Source organism: Bombus affinis, chromosome 3 (assembly GCF_024516045.1).
Source record: "Bombus affinis isolate iyBomAffi1 chromosome 3, iyBomAffi1.2, whole genome shotgun sequence".
Classification (NCBI taxonomy): Eukaryota; Metazoa; Arthropoda; class Insecta; order Hymenoptera; family Apidae; genus Bombus; species Bombus affinis.
Genome location: NC_066346.1, coordinates 16373445 through 16395648, shown reverse-complemented (window position 1 = coordinate 16395648; position 22204 = coordinate 16373445). Strand labels below are relative to the sequence as shown.

Sequence of the window (22204 nt, the reverse complement as noted above, 5' to 3'; positions counted from 1 at the left end):
TGGTCAATTTGACTTTCGCCAGGCTCGATCGTCACTACGACAGTTCTCGCGTATCGAAACTATCTTGATGTTTGTGTGGACAGGTGAGACGAATGAGCGATCGTGGCGGAGAAGAATCAGGACTGTTACGCCGCGCAACACATCCGCAGTCCATCCCGCGCGGCGTGACAGCCAACGGTCTACGTGTCGTCCTTCGAACCTTCCATAGGCCAAAGGACCCACCATAAAGTGAAATCCTAACTGCATTGTTCGCACACATGGTTTGAGTCAATCTGTCTGCCAGAAAAGACTTTCTAATTCCAGAAGTGTTTTCAGCTGGTTCTTTAGAAGGGTCCTTGGGTTTATTACGTGCTCTTAAGAATTGCGGAGAAAGCAGGTAGTGGCCTAACGAAAAAGGCGGAGATCTCCCTAACGGAAAATCCGAGTCTCCCCATAAACAATGTCGCCTAGGACCCAAGTTAGTAGGAGGCTTTTTCCTCCTATCTTCCTTCCCAACATTGGTCATAACCAATCAGCATCGCGGATCATTGCCCTCACTTGCCTAACTGAAAATGTAAGCAACGAATCCGCGTTCTTCGGTCAAAGGGCACACCCATACCGAGCTTTCCTCCGCATTCACATTAGAATAAAACTTTAGAGTTTGATCGTCTCTCACGGTGCCTAGAGTTCCTGCATTTCCTACAACTCTCACCGTTCCTACCTCTCTAAGAGTTTGATCGTCTCTCACGGTGTCTAGAGTTCCCATAATCCCTATAGCTCTCACCGTTCCTATATCTTTCAGAGTTCCTTCATCATTTCTCAAGGTGCCTACACGGCCTAGAGTCTCCTAAGGCTCTCACATTATCCAGAACTCCGACAGTTCCTATAACTCTCAAGGGCCTAGAGCGCCTAAACGGGAATTTACGACTCCCGTTGACGCGTATTCTAACGACCGCTTCTCCCCGCGATAGCTCGAAAATACAAGGACCATCGCCGAGGGAAGCTACTTTCCTGTCCACCCTCTCTCAAACATCGGCTCCTCAGCTAGGTGGCCGAAGACATTCGGTCGTTACGATTGAAAGAGTGTCACCGACTTTGTTTGGCCGTAATCGTCGCGAATCAATCGCCGGTTTTCCTCTTGGAGGCGTGACCAGAATATTGCCGAATCGTCGAGACCCAGAGTCTAGAATGTCCGCACCACCGAGCGGTAGAGGAAGTACGCACAATCTTCGGTTGGACATTATGGACGACATCGCAGACCTAAAAGCGAGGAAGATAAGATGAGTGTAGAGATGAAAAAATTAAGCAGAGATCAAACTTACGCGCTACACTTGATCTTCATTTTCTTTAAATTTTGATCCAGCTGATAAATCAGTAATTAAACCAAGGGAACTAAGTTTGAAATCAAGCGAATCTGAAATACTATCAGACTGTTGCTACGTGAGAACAATAGCCATCTTGTACTTCGTATTTGCTCGATTCCAAACTCTAATCGATATACCAGCAGAATTTACCAGCAAAATAATTATTCAGAGATTCTGTCGATAAAACAATTGAAGTTTAAAATCGAACGAATCCGAATTACTGCGAGATCGTTGGTGGCTATTGTTCTCGTAGCAACAAACTGATGGTACTTCAGATTCGTTTGATTTCAAACTACAATTGATTTATCAATAGAGTTGTCGAAGAATTATTTTGTCGATATCGGTGTAGAACAATAGCCAATAACGATCTCGCTGTACTTCATATTTCCTCTATTACAAACGTCGATTCATTTACCAGCAGAGCATCTGAAGAATTATTTCACATGGATCATGTAGAAAAAAAACGAACACGAAAATGGAACTGTAATAACATTTTTTATTCCTTGTTGAGAGCCGTTCTTAAACATTTTGCAGGAATTTTCCCTTCGCAAGAAGATCGAAAAATAACCACTTTTGACGCTCTGTTTTCATCCCATATGAATTTTATCTTTAATATTACCGATTGATAATAATGTCACTGCGATATTGTCCGCAATGATTGCAAATTATCTTCTCCGCGTTTCACCTATATCGATAATACAGAATATCAAACAACAATTATTTAATTTCACGTTGTTGTTGACTTTATTAATTTTTACGATACATTCTCTGGAAGAAATTTTACGATTTACGATTTTCTTTTTCATTCCTCCTTTCACCTACGATGGCTCTTAAACAAGAAACGATATCGTAACGAGAAATACAACTTACCTGAGCGTCCACTTTGGTTCCACTAGTGTTGTCCCATACGACTTTGTGTTTGACCTCGCTATTAGGGGACTTTTTACCCAACGTTTCCTTCACCGCCCTCACTACCTTCGATTTATCGAACTTGAGACTTAAACTGGCCGTTACTAAATCTTCCGGCTTCTTCGACATCGGTTGGTGTCTCTTCGTGAACCAATTCGACGGTACCATAAAGGTCGAAATAGCGGCTTTCGAGGATCCGCTAAGCTTACTTTTAGCTCCGTGCAATGTCGACACGTCGAAGCTATTGGAACGGAAGCTCTTCGATCGACTTCCTTTCTGTTCGGTCGTTTTTCCGGGCCAGTTTGATTTGCTATCGTCCCGCGAACTCGGCGCTTCCTCGCCGCATCGGTTGATTTCCGTCGCGGAAGACGCTAACGAGCTTAGGATCGATATCAGATCCGCATTAGAGCAGACAATGCCCGCAGCACCGGAAACGGATGCACTCGCGGCTCTTGGCAGTTCCGAGACGCGCTTTCGGAGAGAAGACGTCGGCGAAACCGACGGAGTAGGCATTTCAGAGAATCGTTGTTTCGGCTGTTGAGTGTAACGTTGATTGGAACTGTTACCCTCCAGCGGCTGTATTTCGTACACTTGCTCCGTCGACGTCCTGTACATCCTTAAGCGCACCTGGCAAACGGATTGCTTTTATTCGAAAGACAGTTTCTTTTTTATCATAATTCGTGCGTTATGATACACGTTTCGATGATTGAGCCGTTAAGCGTGACAAAGCGATGGAATTGTTTTGCACAGAAATTCTGGTTCTAAAATTATGTTAGGGATTCTAGGGCGTAATAACATCTTGGAACGCAAAGTTATCGATGTGTCGATGAAAGTTAAGCGAGCTTTATCGAAGCACACGTTCGAGTCTTTGGGCGATTGCTAGGAATACGCGTAATGTTCTTTTCTGTGAGCTGAAAAGTTGAACGACTATAAAAGGCGTTTGTAGAGGATTTCAAAGCGGAAGAAGAAGCGATACAAATGTTTAGAATCAGAAATTATCTGTTTATATAGAGATCTATTTGATGCAAGGTCTAAAATCAATCAAATCGGATTGTACGGACGTATATTTGTAAAGCAACGAATATTTGGTTCTTTCAAATCTTAACTTCGCACGATCGTATAGAAGTTCGTCAACTTTAAACTCGGTTTTTCTTAGTCTGCAAACTAGCGGAGATAGAACGGCTAAAATAAACGAAAGATCCTTACCTTCCTCGCTTTTAGGTGCGTGCTTCCTCTACCGCTCGGTGGTGCGGACATTCTAGAGACTCTGGATCTCGACGACTCGGCAATATTCTGGTCACGCCTCCAAGAGGAAAACCGGCGATTGATTCGCGACGATTACGGCCAAACAAAGTCGGTGACACTCTTTCAATCGTAACGACCGAATGTCTTCGGCCACCTAGCTGAGGAGCCGATGTTTGAGAGAGGGTGGACAGGAAAGTAGCTTCCCTCGGCGATGGTCCTGATCCTTCTCCGCCACGATCGCTCATTCGTCTCACCTGTCCACACAAACATCAAGATAGTTTCGATACGCGAGAACTGTCGTAGTGACGATCGAGCCTGGCGAAAGTCAAATTGACCAACTTCATCTTTGGACAATCTCATAATTTCGCAATTTCATCGTCCAAGTACACGATTGATTCTCACAAAACCTCTAGTTCCTTAGAGCTTAACGCCACGCTCATCTTTTCACTTTTATCGCATATTGTCTCACCACTTGCGATACTTCTAATTACTTTTCTCTACTTTTCAATTTTGGAGTTGGTCAATGTGATTTCCGAATGGCTCGATTGACTATGCGAGTCTTGGATAAAGATGACAATTAAACTATTCAGATTAGTCATGTTTATTATTTTCCTATCCTTATTTTTAATTTACACTATCCTTATTTTTTATAGACTTAAAACAAAAAACAAACAACAAAGAAATCTACAACATCAATCGGCTGATGAACTCCATAGTTAAGTTCGAGCCACCTCTTGTAAAGAAAGAAATAATACAATGAAAAAGGTGCCAAAGGTACGGCCACACGCAGAAATACTGCAATCATAACTTCCGGTGCGTAAAATGTGCAGGTAATGACCCCACTGACCAATGCACTAAATCCCAGGAAACCCCCGCCAAGTGTATCCACTGTCAAGGAGAGCATCCTGCGAACTACAAAGGATGCTCAGCCTACAAAACACTACATAATATAAAGTATCCAAAACTGAGACCCAAGGACATAACCATACAAGAACCTAAACACCAAAAACTCACCACACCAACAGTATCCTATGCGCAGGCAACGCAAGGAAACGTAAACAACTCGAAAACACACAGTGTACACACAGAAAATAGAATTCCCACCCCACAAAACACAGACAACTTTACCAGACTCGAAAAACTTATCGAGAAGCAAACTGAGCAAATTAACAACTTGCTGTCACTACTCACACTCTTCATGGACAAATTCATATGCACAGAAGCAAAATAAAACCAATGCGAATAGCTCTGTGGAACGCCAACGGTCTAGCTCAGCACAAATTTGAACTAGAACTATTCTTAAAACAACAGCAAATCGATGTGATGCTCATATCCGAAACCCACTTCACCGACAAAAACTACGTCAAAGTACATGGCTACAACTTCTACCACACACAACACCCCAGCGGAAAGGCCCACGGCGGCACCGGAATCATAATCAAATCAAACATCAAGCACTACGAACTTCCACCATTCCAGAAAGACTACCTCCAAGCAACAAACGTAGCAATAGAAGACTGTCATGGTACAATCATCACTTCAGCTGTATACTGCCCTCCCAGACACTCCATCGCCAAAGAAGACTTTGACAACTTCCTGGACACCCTGGGCAATAGATTCATAGCCGGAGGAGACTACAACGCCAAACACACCCAATGGGGCAGCAGACTGGTTACAGTAAGAGGCAAAAACCTCCTCAACAGCATAATAACCAACAACCTCAACTACCTTACCACATACGAACCCACACACTGGCCCACCGACACAAACAAAATACCCGATCTCCTTGATTTCCTCATAACTATAAATATCTCGTCAAGACACGTCCAAATCAATTCCTCGGCTGATCTCTCCTCCGACCATTCCCCCGTGATAGTAACAGTCATTTCAACAATCATCGAGAATACACCTAATGGCTCCATTCATAACCAACACACCAACTGGCAGCTCTTTAGAGAAATATTCACACACACAACTTCAGCCTCAATCTCACTAAAAACCGATGAAGAAATCGAAGCAGCCACGGAATACCTAAATGCGAGCATAATAAACGCTATCCGCTTCTCCACACCGGCAATAACGTCCATCAGCAATCACGAATACCCCCAGTACATATTAAAAAAAATAGCAGAAAAACGTAGACTAAGAAGGATATGGCAGACCCATAGAACACCGGAGGACAAACGCAAACTAAACAACGCAACTAGAAAACTATCCAAAACCATAAAAAACTACAATAATGACCGTTTTCACAAATATCTCGCCAGCCTGTCCCCCACAGCCGACTCTAACTACTCACTATGGAAAGCCTCCAGGAAACTCACGCGTCCCCCACAAATAATACCTCCAATCCGCCGTCCGCAGGGTGGATGGGCGCGTAGCCCTATAGAAAAAGCCAACCTATTTGCCAAACACTTGACTGAAGTATTTCAACCCCATTCCTCCATAGCTGCAGCGGACGTCACCGAATACCTGCACACTCCCTTCCAAATGTCCCCTCCTATTGAGCCCTTCACTTCTGCAGAGATTATACAAGCAATCAGTCGCCTAAACCCCAAGAAAGCAGCAGGTCACGACCTAATAGAAAATAAAGCAATCAAGGAACTTCCCATAAAAGGGATTGCACTAGTCGCATCAATCTTTAACGCTATCCTCCGCCTTCAACACTTTCCCAAGGCTTGGAAAATCTCACTAATCACCCTCATCCCTAAACCCGGTAAACCAATATATGAAACCACCTCCTATCGCCCAATCAGTCTTTTACCTACCCTGTCTAAACTATTCGAGAGAATGCTCACGAATCGTCTCCTCCCACTCCTAGAAGAATTGAAAACACTCCCAGACCACCAATTCGGCTTCCGAAAACAACACTCAACAGTAGAGCAAATCCACCGCATAACCCACATGATCAGCCAAACCCTTGAAAAGAAAAAATACTGTTCAGCGGTATTCCTAGACATCCAACAGGCATTCGACAAAGTATGGCATGAAGGGCTACTCTACAAGATCAAAAAGATCCTACCCCATCCATACTACTCCATCTTAAAATCCTACCTAACCAACAGACAATTCATAGTTAAATGCCTAAGCGCCTCTTCCGCAACATTCCCAATAGAATCCGGCATACACCAAGGTAGTTTCCTCGGACCCCTACTGATATCCATCTACACTGCCGACTTACCTATATCAAACGAGGTAACAATAGCAACATTTGCCGACGACACAGCACTATTAGCTACCCACGCCCACCCAGACCCGGCAATTGCCTCATCCACTCTCCAGCGAAATCTCGACTCCATGGAAAAGTGGTTCCAAAAATGGGGTTTTAAAATAAACGAAAAAAAATCCTCCCGTGTAACATTCACGCTCCGAAAACAAACCTGCCCCCAGGTCACCATTAACAACGCAATAATCCCAAGCAAGGACTCCGTAAGATACCTGGGCATGACCCTGGACAGGAGGCTAACTTGGAAAAAACATATCTCAGAAAAAACAAAGCAACTAAAGGAAAAACTAAGAAAATTCTATTGGCTCACGGGCCGACGCTCCAAACTAAACATACAGAACAAAATAACCCTCTACAAGGCCGTAATAAAACCTGTCTGGACCTACGGAATCCAACTATGGGGAACAGCAAGTAACTCCAACATTGAAATACTCCAACGCTTCCAATCGAAAACGCTAAGATCCCTATTAAATGCACCCTGGTATGTTACCAACGAAACAATCCACCGTGACCTCAAGATACCTACAGTCAAAGATAAAATACACAAGTCCAGAAGCAGATATAACACAAGAGTCAACAACCACCACATCCCATTAGTGACCCAACTACCGGACACGACGGACCAGATCCGCAGACTAAAAAGAAAATACCCTCTAGATTAAATCCTTAGTTTCTACTAGAACCAACAATATAAAACTATTATAATCCATGTCATTGTATCACGCCAAACTAAGTTACTGAAAATTCTCAACGAGAATTGATTGTAAATATTCTAATAAATAAAAAAAAAACATCTTCTCAATTGCGCTACCAAATACCTACGGACAAAATTGTTCTTATAAATTTATGAATATTATGTGTTTACGTATTTGAATGAAAAGTGTTTTTCTTCACTTCACTTCAATGTAACGAGACGTGTCTATCATGATTACACCGGTAAAAATTGAGACTAATTTGGAAATATATATATGGAAGCTAGAAGATGCTTATTGCAGACGTACACATAGCAAAAAACTAATGTACAATGTAAAGAGTATTTTTAAACATATGATTGATTAGGGGTAAAAATGCTGCTACTAAAAATATTGTGACTTATTTATACAATACATAATTAACTGTCCAAATACCGATGGTAATCAATAAGCATCTTATAATTCCTATTTACATTTATTTCAAAAGTTTCTTTCGTTTCATAAGGAAATAATAGATGCACGACACTTTTTGTTTTATATTATTTTATCGATTTATGTATGATCTATTTTGTAGTAATAGAACAAAACGAAAGAAACTTTTGAGACAGCCTAATGCATCTTGAAATTCATGAAAAACTTCAACAAAATATTCATGGAAAGTTTCTGTAAGCGTCCGAGTACTTTCGTGAGCCGTTATATGTATAATAATTCGTTACAATGTTAGTGATAGCTTGGAAAGTGAACTATTTTTATTATACATCTTTTTACTTTCCATATTACGCTCATAGATACTCTAAAACGCCGCGATACTAACTCTTATCTATCATGTTTACGAATGCCTATAATTTGTGAAACCGCTTCTGATTTTACGGAAATTTTGCAGTTGCTTGATGAATGAAACAGATTTGTTAAGAGAATCACATGTTATAGATACCTGAACTGTGATTTATTTAATATATCTTTTCTGATTTGTTATCCTGCAACATTTCCATGTTTTACGAAGCTTTAAATTAAATTTCACAAGTTTATTTTCCTTAAGCTAAAGACGATGCTGGTGAAATATTTATTTCTGAAGTAAAAAGTAAAAATATAGCTTACATATTGCTTGTATTTAATCATGTATTACGATTAATCCTGTTGCGATACTCGTATATTTCAGTTAGGCTCTGGTTTTAGTAAACAAGAAAGATTTATAATATCTTAAGAGGATGTTTAGCATGAAATCATGCTAATAAGAAGTTTTTCATGTTTTTCTTCAGGCTTAAAATATTTTTTAATGTTGTGAAAAAATTGGGTTGAAAATGAATAAAAGGGTGCAACAGGGTATTTAAACAAACTAATATCTCTTATATGAATAAGTCGAGTGATATGCTGTAAATTATTTTCACAAAAAGACACCCATTTTTATTATTGTTTTCTAAACAAAATTCAATATGATTTGTTATACCTGTAATAGGAAGTTTCTTTAACTAACATTTAGTTATCGATCCTATTTTTATTGAAGTTTAACAATACTGTTCAATATTAATAATTATTAATTTATAAGTGAAGGGTAATTCCAACGAAGAAAGATATCATTTGCAAACAAATAGTTTCAGATAAAATCAGCATTGGTACTGTAAATTTAAGATATTATAAATCTAATATGTATTGTATCGCAAAGCGGGATTCATGATGAAAAATTAAATATAAAAGTCCATGAAATTTCGCAAATTTAAACATCTCAGTTTGTACAGCTTTAATAAATGTGGACAAAAGTTTAGTCTATCTCTATATTTAAATAACGCATGATATTTAATTCTACAGTATAATTAAACAAAGATTCGAAGCTGAAAATTTCGAAATATAATTGAACAATATATCGTACAATAAATGTTATATGATGTTCTGTAAAGGAGAATTGCATTTTTATGAAGAGGATCAAAGATAAAAGAGATTTTTGTTGAACGATACGACCGTTTCGAAATTCCATTTTGATCTTGTGTATGTATAGTGTATCTCGTACAAAAGATATTACAACAAGCGTCCAGTCATAATGTGAAACATTAATCAAAATTTCTAATCTCGAGTGTTTCAAGCCCCAGAACTCATCTTAATAAATATAAGAAGGACAGATTAAATTCAATTTGATTTTTCTAATTTTCTCGTTAATAATTAAATATGAGCATCAATCAATCAATAGTTCATAATGCACGGTATAATGCGTGTATAACATTCATCTGATTTCAATTAACTTACGTTTAAGCAAAATAATTATTCGAACTAGTTTATCATTCACATTATTACACATTTTAATTGTATATATATCTAGTACAACATAGAAAGGATGTTTTAGGATTATGAGTATTCATTTAATTTTTAAGAAGAACAATAAGATTCAATACATGTACACAATAGTTAAAAATATGAAATCCAGTCGCTTTTACATTAAGTACCATTTCCTCGTAAATGAACATACAAAAGATAAATGTCAATAACTATAAATGCCTGTTTAATGTTTCTTTTTTGTTACGATTATATATGTAAAATTAGTTCTTGTAATGAATACTGCTTATAGGAATAAGGATTATTTTTCACTTGAAATAAGTTTGCTTTGATATTTTAAATGACTGAATAAAATGCGGACAAAATATTTTAACCATACACGTAAAGATTCAAGTACGTCACATACAATAACTATAAGAATATATTTTTAAAAACGTAAGAATTTGTACTTTAGATAGCAATGCGTTTAAAAGTTATTTTATGAATTCACTTTATTAATTACTGATTTAAAATCTCCAGCATTTTCAGTAAAATGTCCAGAAAGTAGAAGAAAAGTACAACAAAAGTAGAAAACAGTTAATTTTGTAATATAAATTTATAGTCTACCGAATTAATACTCATATTTCTAAAACAGGGTCTATACACTTTCAAAATTTCAATCAAATCATATGCATAGTATTTCTTTTATCTCATATTCTAATTTCACCACATTGAATTTTCTAAAGAAAGATGATCTATTTATTTTATATAACGCAAATCCTTTATTTTAGATATGCAAAGTCAAATATATTTTTGTCAATAAAGACACAAAAAATCTTAGATGTCTAAATGTCAGCTTTAAGAACAGTAGACTTGCCTGCCTTCAAACTTAAATGTCCTTTCCAGTAGTAAAACTTAAATAACATTAACAACGGCAGTAATATTTACACCTACAGATGGAGGATATTAGACTTCGATTAAAATACAAGTAGCTCAATAAATATGTGTCTAAGTACGATGGTTAAAGAATAACGATTCGTCATTCTTTATTCCAGCGCTTAATGCTATCCTTCTTTCAACAAATACAATCCTAGAACAATGCCGCTGAAGAGAAATGTTATACGTGAATTTATTTGCCTTTGCGGGACGAAGGTTTATTAAATTATTAAATGAAAATATTAAATGAAAATGAATATGTATAATTGTGTGTATAAAAATTGATATATGTATGTATGTATAAAATATATATATGTATGTATATATATATATATATATATATGTCGGGTTGGCGTTAAGATTAGAGTTAGGTTTAAGGGCGTGAAACGAATCCCTATTGGCGCTAGACGTGATCGTTATGCAATAGAGGAGATATTTACTAGTGCAAATATGACTATGATGGAATTGGACAAGTAATCGCGATAATTAGATACTCGAGAAGCAAATGACAATGATCCTAGGCTCAATAACGAATCCGCGGTCAACGGGATGACGAACTTTACCCTTCGTTAGCGTCTAAGTTACACTGTATGTTAGAGCAAGGGGCAATTATTACGTATACGAAAGACAGGTCGATTGCCGATGAGATCGCACTAGAGAGAGTGGCTCTCCGTCGCGGTGACGCTGTCGAAGAAATCTATGATGGGTGTGCCTAAGGGCACGATCATGAGAGTGCCAAGAGATCATCGGATTCGCGGAGAAAAGTCTTCGTTCGAAGGGTGAGGGAAATTGAAGTTGCTGTTGATTGGTCAATTTCCATGTTGGTGGTTAGAGAAAGATATTAGCTGTCCTTGGGAAAAGTTGCTAGCGGGAAGCGTCGTTCGTGGAAGGATAGATTTCTCTTATCTTCCCGTAGTTGGGGCACAGGCTATTTGTCTATTTGAAAGACTTTGTATAATTGAAACTTAATATTCGTAGCCGGTCCTCGCCCAGCTAAACATATACTGTGAAGATGCGTTGGCATCTGGCAATCATCTTACCCGAAGGACAAAGTCTGCGTGTGGCGAGCCACGGGGCAGAAACCATTGAAACGTTTACCTTCGTGCCCTGTCCCAAGTATTTCTTTTAAGAAGAGCTATAGAATTACTTCATGCCTTTGTTAGACAAAACGTTCATCCCTTTGACCGCGGCTACGTTCGGCGACTGATTGTCGCCTCGAGCCCGAGCTCACTATCATAAATCTCAAATAAATACAGTCGGATCGAATGACAACAGTTTCTTAATACGGCTATGGTGAAATCTAAATTTCAATACTAGGGGTCTTCCCAAAGTTCCAAAGGGAAGGTTCCGGTGTTCTTTCATCTCCGACATATATATATTATTATAATGACTTATTTTAATAATGACTTAATTTGTATAGTAAAAACAGCTAAAATCTCATGTAAGATTGTTGGGATGTTACGTGATATTTCTGTTGCATCATTGATTATCGTTATACTTTGAAAAATAATTAAGGAAGCGAACAATGCGTGGACGATTATGGCAGTTTTATTAATAAACGAACGTTTAATAGAGAATATGGATTTACTGGATAAATAAATGTTTCATTAAATGTAACTGTTACGTGCAGAATAATATGTTGTTACATGTATAAACTAAAGTTGATGTAATACTCATATTATATTTATGGTTTCAAAGAATTAATAAAATCTGCTGAGATTCAAACGTATGCTCTCCCTTTTATTCTATGAGAATTAAACATTTGGAAGATTTTATGAAAATGCACTAAACAATCAGAAGCATCTGTTTCTCCTTTTCTTTTTCTTTTTTTTTTTTTTTTTTTTTTTTAACATGTTGATTGCCACGCGATTTTTATACTTATTTTGACTTGGATAGATAGATTAAAGCGTACCATACCAAGACATTTTATTCTTGCAAAATATTCTAGTCTATTTGCGTACCTAAACACCTAAACACTCAACGTGTTGAAGAATTTCTGTGCAAAACAATTCCATCGCTTTGTCACGCTTAACGGCTCAATCATCGAAACATGTATCATAACGCACGAATTATGATAAAAAAGAAACTGTCTTTCGAATAAAAGCAATCCGTTTGCCAGGTGCGCTTAAGGATGTACAGGACGTCGACGGAGCAAGTGTACGAAATACAGCCGCTGGAGGGTAACAGTTCCAATCAACGTTACACTCAACAGCCGAAACAACGATTCTCTGAAATGCCTACTCAGTCGGTTTCGCCGACGTCTTCTCTCCGAAAGCGCGTCTCGGAACTGCCAAGAGCCGCGAGTGCATCCATTGTCTGCTCTAATACGGATCTGATATCGATCCTAAGCTCGTTAGCGTCTTCCGCGACGGAAATCAACCGATGCGGCGAGGAAGCGCCGAGTTCGCGGGACGATAGCAAATCAAACTGGCCCGGAAAAACGACCGAACAGAAAGGTAGTCGATCGAAGAGCTTCCGTTCCAACAGCTTCGACGTGTCGACATTGCACGGAGCTAAAAGTAAGCTTAGCGGATCCTCGAAAGCCGCTATTTCGACCTTTATGGCTCCGTCGAATTGGTTCACGAAGAGACACCAACCGATGTCGAAAAAGCCGGAAGATTTGGTAACGGCCAGTTTAAGTCTCAAGTTCGATAAATCGAAGGTAGTGAAGGCGGTGAAGGAAACGTTGGGTAAAAAGTCCCCTAATAGCGAGGTCAAACACAAAGTCGTATTGGACAACACTAGTGGAACCAAAGTGGACGCTCAGCTAAGTTGTATTTCTCGTTACGATATCGTTTCTTGTTTAAGAGCCATCGTAGGTGAAAGGAGGAATGCAAGAACGCACATAATACGCAAAAATCTATGGCAGATTCAAAGTACAGTACTCGTTGTGATATTCGGTAAAGATAATAAGTTCTCCTATGGAGATCTCATTTTTCAAATTATTCTCGTAAAAGTACGTATTTGCATAAATAAATAGCACACGGTCTCTGCGTAAATACCCAGGCCAGTTATAAATATTTCAGTTTGCCAACGATATCCCAACATGTGGGACACTCACATGTGTGCTACTTCGTGAGCGATGATAAAGGTGCTGGTCAAGCCTTCGTCTCGATTGAACGCGCACGATCTCGCGGGATAGCATACTCCTGACACAGGTGCGTAACCGGAAGGACCTCCTATATCTAATCGCGTCAACCATACAGCAACATCGTGATTTACGTCCTTCGAGGACAGCATCTTTCTGTTCCATTTGTTCACGTTCTCGAGAGATCGTCTGGCATCGCCACGGCGGACCTACGACAATTTATTAATATTTTCTTAATAAAAGCTAGCAAATATTACGAATATATTATATTTATTATTACATCATGCATTATATACTATATATAAATATTCGTCAATGATAATAAATATATGCAAGTAATCGTGTTGTTGATTGTAATCAAATGTAACTTGTAACGCTATTAGTATTTTAATCTTCCTGAAAAATGTTGAAATGTTGATTCAACAGCAGTTGAAGAATAGCAGAAAAAGAAAAGTAAAAGGAATCGCAAGTGTCGTATATCAATGATATTATCATAGGTCTATAACATTAAATTAAGATTCTTAAGAGATGAAAAAGGTTTAATAGTCGATTATACAGATATTTCGGATACACGATAAATGCGAGGTTTGTCAATGATCCGTGAAAATTGTTTGTTTGGAAATTTGTTTCCAAGGGATCGTTCACGGTTGTCCAATTTAACAAAATGGAACTCGTTGCATTTTATCGATCTAGAACGTCATGCGCAGATATTTTGACCTATATAATTTATATACCATACACTGTACAGATAAGTAGAAAATAAAATAATTGACACTCGCATATGCGTATCTCAGATAGTTACTACTTTAGTTAAATGATTTAATTTAATGGAAATCGCTTACCATAACGTCTCGTTTTTCCGCGTATAAAATCATTCGTACGATCACTAGAATCATGTTGGATTCGAGCGATGGGTCCATGTAAATTGCACTGACCTAGGATTAAAATACGTACGAAAATGTAACAGGCGTTAAAACAGTATTACAGCCTTACAAATAAATTATTATTCAAAACTCTCGTAAATACATCGTATCTTATATAATTTTCCTAAAAAATTAATTTTATTCGTTATATTTATCTTAGGAAATGTACGTTATTAATCTCAACAGCATTGGAAAACCAATTACCGAATGGCTGAAATTAATCGATTACAAAATTCCATTACGGATAAATTATTCGCTGAACTTTTTAAAAGATACGTGTAAGCTTTGAACAGTGTAAACAGAAAATACAGAGATACGCATAACTCTGCCCTATGTTTCCCGGTTGCTTGCGTACATATGTAGGAGGAGGTATTCTATATCTAAGTATAATAACAGAATTTCGTTTGGTATTACTTACGATGTTTAAAAGAGCCAAGATATATTGCTGTACTCGAATTCCATGAAAATCTACCACGGAGTAATCAGCAGCTATTCCAAGCTCTAGCCATCGTGGCGGCGAATCCTTAGCAGCTGGTCTTTTCTCTATGAAATGACTTATCTTAGAAATCGACTTATCTTCCACGAAATTAGAAAGTCTACTCGACTCGACTTGATAGCTTAAACGCATGATTATTAAAAGCATAAATTAATATCTACGAGCAAGTATTCGTGGAATAATTATTATGATATAAATAATTATTTCAAAAGTATAATTTCAAAAATATCAATTCGGTATCACCGTGAATTTCATCCTGCAAATTTCTTTAAAATTCTTGACAAATTTTGGTAAACGTATTCCTCCAGCAAATTTTTCTATTTTTCTATTTTTTTACATTAAATTAGGCAAGATAGATAAAGATTCGTGCAATGGACAATATACATATGTGTAATAGACAGGGAATAATAAAATAAATTAAAAACAGCGAAATATAGATGAACGTGTAGAAGATCAAGCGAGAGTGGAACGCAATAGGGAGAATACTTGTAAACCGAGTTCCTTTTAAGGCTGAAGATAAGCTATTCTTATATTACATGCTGTTATTATTACTTTTGTACACGATAGATTGGAATATCAGTACAATTTCTTTCTTTCAGTAATATTCGATGATTCGTTAATTTATTAACCGCTATATTGTACGTGGTAAGTAGAAAAGCAACGATTGTACAAGAATGGCATTTGGAAAAATATTTGACTTACTTGATAATCTGTTCCTTTGCCATTTAGGACCAAAGAAGTATCCAATTTCCTCGGGATTTGTTATTTTATATAGGTTGGAGTTGATAATCAATCTCGGATCCACTCGGATTGGTTATCACACCTTTTATTTTCTCTCTTATACAAAACACCAAATCACACAGCAAACGTCTAAACTCTCCCAATGCGTCTTAGCAATTAAGGCGTGGTCGAATCCCAAGACAAAAGAGCGTCGAGTTTAGGATGCGTACCAACATAACCCTAGTAACCTTTTAGTAACTAGCGGTCATACCAACTGAGCATTTCTCAACAGGATTTACGTCGATCGATAATTCTTCCACTATTGTATCGTTGTATTCTGTGGAGACATCGTCTTTTTCATCGTACAGAATCAATTTCTCAGCTTCTGGGTATTCCACGTCGAAGACGTCACCGGAAAGATTATAAAATCCCTGAACATCGTGGCTTAAGGAATCGCGTTTGCTTCGTTTCGACTTTCTCTTACTTTCTTCAACTTCAAATTTATTCGATTTCCCTGTAACCGAATTTTCAACGTTTTACCACGTTTGCCTGTCTTATCTTCGCTATTCTCGTTACGGATAAAATGAAAAAATAGTTGCAAAATTTCTGAAATTGTAAATACGACCAGACTGGAACGTATCAACGACATATACCGTGTCACAAAATTGTGACAAGTCAATATTCCAGTTGTTAGTTTGTTGAATTTACGCCACCGCTGATTAAACGTATCACGCTTTAATAGAAAATTCAATTTCCCAGCGGGGAAAATGGAATTTTGCGCTAATTAAAGTATTGCGCTTTTGTACAAAATTCCATTGTTTTCTGTTGCCCGCGAAAATGCAATTTTACGACGGACATTTCAGACAAATTTCCATCAGACGGCTTTCCATCCGTAAAAAAGAATGCTATCTATAAAAGTATGATACAGTGCACTTACTTGATTGCAATGATATCTCAACGATTATTAACAGATACCAAGATGTCTCGACAGTTGCAAAAATCTTTTATAAATAAATTACACGTGGCTCGCGAATCTGTTTCAACGTTGCTGGAAACTTTTTGCGTATATGATATACGAAGCATTTCGAAATGATCATTGCAGCACTGTAGCGAGACACGCCTAACTTGATTGTATCGATGAAATTTCAAACGGATTTGGAAGTGTGCGTAGAAGTTATATTTATCAGGGACACGTACTTTCCAAAAATCATCAAACTATTCGAACAGTCAATTATTATTTAGTATGTTAATAAGCCACGATGTAATACTCTTAAAGAGTTAGAAAGAATAAATTTTCGGAAAATGGAACAATTTGACTTTCAAATGGCTCGTACGTGATGTAATCATCTGTTTGATGAACTTTTAATTGCTATCGTAGATAGGATCGTAAAATACTACGAATGTTACAGACATTGTCGTGATTTTCCTATAAAGTAACACACGACGCGTAGTCCGTTTGATGTTCGATTTGCTTGGCTCTTGTAATCCAATTTCAATAAAATTGTACAAAATGCACGTGATATGAAAGAAAATATAAAATATACAAAATACTCTTTACTTCTCTTTTTTTTTTTCTTTTCAATCATATCCTCAAAAATATGAATTTGCATCAAAATCTACAGTCTAATTAGAATATTAGAAAGAATATTCAGACAGACGATGTATATAAAGGAGATACAAATTACGACGATGAGAGAACTCGCAAGATATTTGTATCTGTGAAATTGCAACTGTTGCGTCGATAAATATCTACGCCGATTAAATTTTTGATACACTTCGGATTCTCATCAGAAAACCAGTAATAACATATTTCTATTTCGTAATATATTTCTGATATACAGAGGATGCTCTCAAAAATATATACACCCACTTTAATTAAATGGTATCGTGAAATTGCTGCATCGTATTATTACAATTTTTATACAAATCTTCCTTTCCTTCAATTTTGTGTACATTTCGGATGTATCAGTTCCGCCTGGGCAGGCGACCTAAACGGACGTGCGAAACAGTGCTCCAGTGAAAGTGCGGCAAGAGAGAAGAGATAGGGACAAAGTTAAAGCCAAAAATAGACAAAAAGTGGAATCATGCAGATTCCACCAATAAAAATAATTAACTCCGGTGAAACATTTTTCATAAATAAAGCTACAGACTCTACATATGTAGAGAAAAATGATGACATTATGGAAACAACACAATCCGACGAAGAGCAAAACATACCAATACACCAGGAAGAAAGCTGGACGGTGGCAACCTCCAGCAAAAAACGGAAGGTAACCCCGCTCGCAAGCGCGAGGAAAATTGATACATATGAAAAAAAACAATGGCTACAAGATATCAAACTGCACAATCCATTCAGCGCACTGCCAGAAGAGGCAGCAACGGACCCAACGGAAAGTCCGACAAACCGTACACCCAAACCACCACCAATATACGTAGACGCAAAAATAATTGACCCCCTCATCGAACTGCTAAACAACATCGCAGGAAAAGACAACTACATCATCAAACAGATAAAAATAGACCAGGTTAAAGTACAAACCAACACCCCAGAAACATTCAGAAAAATTACAAGATCACTAAAGGAAAAAAATGCAGCATATCACACTTTTCAGCTCAAAACAGACAAAAGCTACAAAGCAGTAATCAGGGGACTACACCCAAAAACAAATACTGGAAAAATAAGTGAAGAACTGGCAAAAATCGGACACCAAGTAAGGTCAATAAATAACATAAACAAATACGATACCAAACAACCACTACCGCTATTCCTAGTTGAACTAGAACCTAAAAACAACAATAAGGAAATATACGACATAGAAAAATTACTAAACACAATAGTAAAAGTGGAGCCACCCAGGCATAAAAAAGAAATCCCACAATGCATAAGATGCCAACAATACGGACACACCAAAAATTACTGTAATAGAACCCCGGCATGCGTTAAATGCGCAAAAAATCATCTCACGACACACTGCCCATCCACGGGAAAAATTGAGGAGGTTAAATGCTACAACTGTAACGGAAACCACCCAGCCAGCTATAAAGGATGTGAAGTAAGAAAACAATTACAACGTAAACTGTTCCCGCCCCTACGAAGCAGAACAATCACTAACACACAAGCCCAACAGGACAGCACAAATCCTGAAATAATTCCAAATACAGAGCAAGCAACAAACACCAAACCTATCAGCACCAACACCATTGGTGGTCTAAGCTATGCTCAAATAACCAGCCAATCAACACATACACACAACCAATACCACAGCAATAGTAACAATGACACTGCAGAAATCAAAGAACCACTCAAACAATCCATAAAGAACACCGAAATGCTAACCAGAATGATAAGCGAACAAAATGCAGTATTAAAACAGCAAACTCAACAAATCACAGTCATGCTACAACTAATTACAAACGTGCTAAGCAAAAAATAAAAACGGACACTCTAAAAATAGCAGCCTGGAACTCAAATGGCCTGCAACAACGAGCCCTCGAAATTAAAACATTCATATACAATAACAATATAGACATACTACTTGTCTCAGAAACACACTTCACTACAAAAAGCTACTTGAAAATACCATACTACACCATATATGATACCAAACACCCCTCAGGAAAAGCTCACGGAGGGACAGCAGTGATAGTCAGAAACGATATCAAACATTATCTACACAGCCAAGTTAACAAAGAATATTTACAAGCAACCACTGTCACAGTTCAAACTAGCAGCAACTACTTCCAGTTGTCAGCAGTATATGTGCCTCCGCGACACAAAATAACAACACAAATGTGGGAAGAATACTTCCAGGACCTAGGGGACAAGTACATCGCAGCGGGAGACTACAACTCAAAGCACACGCTTTGGGGGTCAAGAAACATTACACCTCGAGGTAGAACACTGGAAAAATACATAAGAAATAATAACCTCAATATATTATCCACAGGAACACCGACACATTGGCCGACTGACCTGAACAAAAAACCAGATCTTCTGGACTTTGCAGTTACAAGGGGACTAAACACAAATAAACTAAAGATAACACCCAACCTCGAGCTCAGCTCCGATCATACACCCATAATAATTGAATACAGAAACAAACCAATTCACTATAGCAAACCAGAAACACTATGCAACAAAACCACCAAATGGCAAACTTTCAAAGAAATAATAGAAAGCAAAATAAACTGCAACATCCCGTTAAAAACTCCTGAACACATAGAACAGGCAGTAGCAACATTGACAGCAACTATTCAGGAAGCAGCAAAGACAACCACTACTCCCGAACCAACCAGCAGACAAACAATAACAATCCCGCAAGAAATACTCGACAAAATCAAAGAAAAAAGAAAAGCAAAAGCAAAATGGCAAAAATACAGAACCCGAGAAAACAAAAAACACTTAAACAAACTTGCAAAGGAAATAAAAAACAAAATAAAGGAGCACAACGATAACGAATTCGCAAAGTTCATAGGGACACTCTCCACACACGAGAACACCAACTACTCACTATGGAAAGCCACGAAAAAAATAAGGAAGCCAATAATACCCGTCCCGGCAATCAGAAAAGCAGATAACACATGGGCAAGAAGCAACGAAGAACAAGCTGAAGAATTCTCCAACCACCTCTGCAACACATTCACACCACACATTATCAACAACAGCAACCTCAAAAGTCATACGGAGGAGGATCCACAAACCACTACTACCACAGCCGACAAGGAATACACCATACCTAAAACATCGGCACAAGAAATTAGAAACATAATTGATAAAACAAAAAACAACAAAGCGCCAGGAATCGACCTAATCAATGGTAAAATCTTGAAAAACCTTCCGCCAAAAGCAATAAGACTAATTACAATAATATTCAATGCAATTCTAAGAATTCAATACTTCCCCAAACCATGGAAATTAGCACAAATCAAAATGTTACATAAACCAGGCAAAGACCCGCACCAAACTGCATCCTACAGACCAATATCACTGCTCCCAGTATTTTCCAAAATACTGGAAAAGATAATATACGACCGCATAAAACCAATAATAGAGACAAAAAAACTAATACCGGATCACCAATTTGGTTTCAGAAACAAACACTCCACGATAGAGCAAATGCACAGGCTTATAAACGAAATAATAGTAGCACTAGAAAACAAGGAATACTGCACAGCCCTCTTTATAGACATAGAGAAAGCATTCGATAAAATTAACCATGAAAGTCTACTACAAACAATTAGGAAACAATTCCCGGAGCAAATACACCACTTAATAAAATCCTACCTAAGCAGCAGAACCTTCGTAATAAAAATCAAGGACACACATTCTCAAGTTAAAGACATCAAGGCCGGGGTACCACAAGGAAGCGTCCTAGGCCCAATACTATACACATTATACACGGCGAACATACCAACAACTACCAACAGCACAGTATTGACATTCGCGGACGACACAGCTATACTAGCCAGGCATACTAACCCAGAAACGGCAGTCAAAATACTACAAGAACATATCGTAAAAATAGAAAATTGGCTACAAGAAAAACAATTAAAAGCAAACCCCAATAAATGCAACCATATTACATTCACGCTACGGAAAAAGATACCACCAAACATCCTATTGAACGGTACGCATATAACGCAAACAAAGCATGTCAAATACCTAGGACTCCACTTAGATCAAAAACTTACCTGGAAACTACACATCAAATCAATAGTAGAAAAAATACAGAAAACAAGGAGACAAATGTATTGGCTAACAAGCCGAAAATCCAAACTAAGCACAGAAAATAAAGTAAAAATATATAAAACGATCATAAAACCAATCTGGACGTACGGAATACCACTATGGGGGACGGCAGCAATGAGCCATATAAACAAAATAGAGGTAATACAGGCTAAAATCCTCAGAACAATAGTAAACGGACCTTGGTACGTCAGAAACGAAGATATACGAAGGGACCTGGGAATGCCAACGGTCAAGGAAGAAATCAGCAGATACTCCGAGAAATACAAATCAAGAATAGCAACACACATAAACCGGCTAGCTGCGGAAACATACAAAATCACAAATATGGACAGAAGACTAAAAAGGAAGCACCCAGCAGACCTTATAAAGGACATAACCTAACAAACACGAGGATGGTACCCCGCTGGGGGTAGCCACCAACATGCTAATGTAACCGCTAAAAAATTCCACCAAATGTCCAAATTGGACAAATAGTGAATTTAAATAAATAAATAAAAAAAAAAAAAAAAAAAAAAAAAAATTTCGGATGTATTCCTTTCTTTTAATCCTATTAATGGATCGATAGATTTAATTTTATAAAATTGATTTTTTGAATATTTATACATTCCATATCTTTTTAAGCACCACGTCACA

General features: G+C 37.8%; 2 protein-coding genes across 12 annotated transcripts in view; one reads left to right on the top strand and one right to left on the bottom strand.

Annotated features, from left to right (window-relative positions):
• LOC126914788 (uncharacterized) overlaps positions 1 to 1233 on the top strand; it is a 415880-nt gene extending 414647 nt beyond the window's left edge. The window contains exon 6 of one of the 2 annotated variants that reach the window (XR_007709802.1): positions 951 to 1233. Coding sequence is in view for 1 of the 2 variants with exons in the window: in XM_050719207.1 (XP_050575164.1) it covers positions 84 to 227 (144 nt within the window). In the remaining variant the exon portion in view is untranslated. Of the gene's footprint in view, positions 1 to 83; positions 540 to 950 lie in introns of those variants that run through there. The other variant, XM_050719207.1, reaches the window with a different exon arrangement.
• The window catches only part of LOC126914696 (uncharacterized), a 733243-nt gene that overhangs the window by 303454 nt on the left and 407585 nt on the right, over positions 1 to 22204 (bottom strand). For 4 of the 10 annotated variants that reach the window (XM_050719003.1, XM_050719004.1, XM_050719005.1 and 1 more), the window contains one exon: positions 13657 to 13892. In XM_050719003.1, coding sequence (XP_050574960.1) covers positions 13657 to 13848 — 192 coding nt within the window. In that variant the 5' untranslated portion in view covers positions 13849 to 13892. Of the gene's footprint in view, positions 1 to 13656; positions 13893 to 14525; positions 14619 to 15024; positions 15150 to 15804; positions 16043 to 22204 lie in introns of those variants that run through there. The other 6 variants (XM_050719009.1, XM_050719008.1, XM_050719011.1 and 3 more) reach the window with 4 other exon arrangements.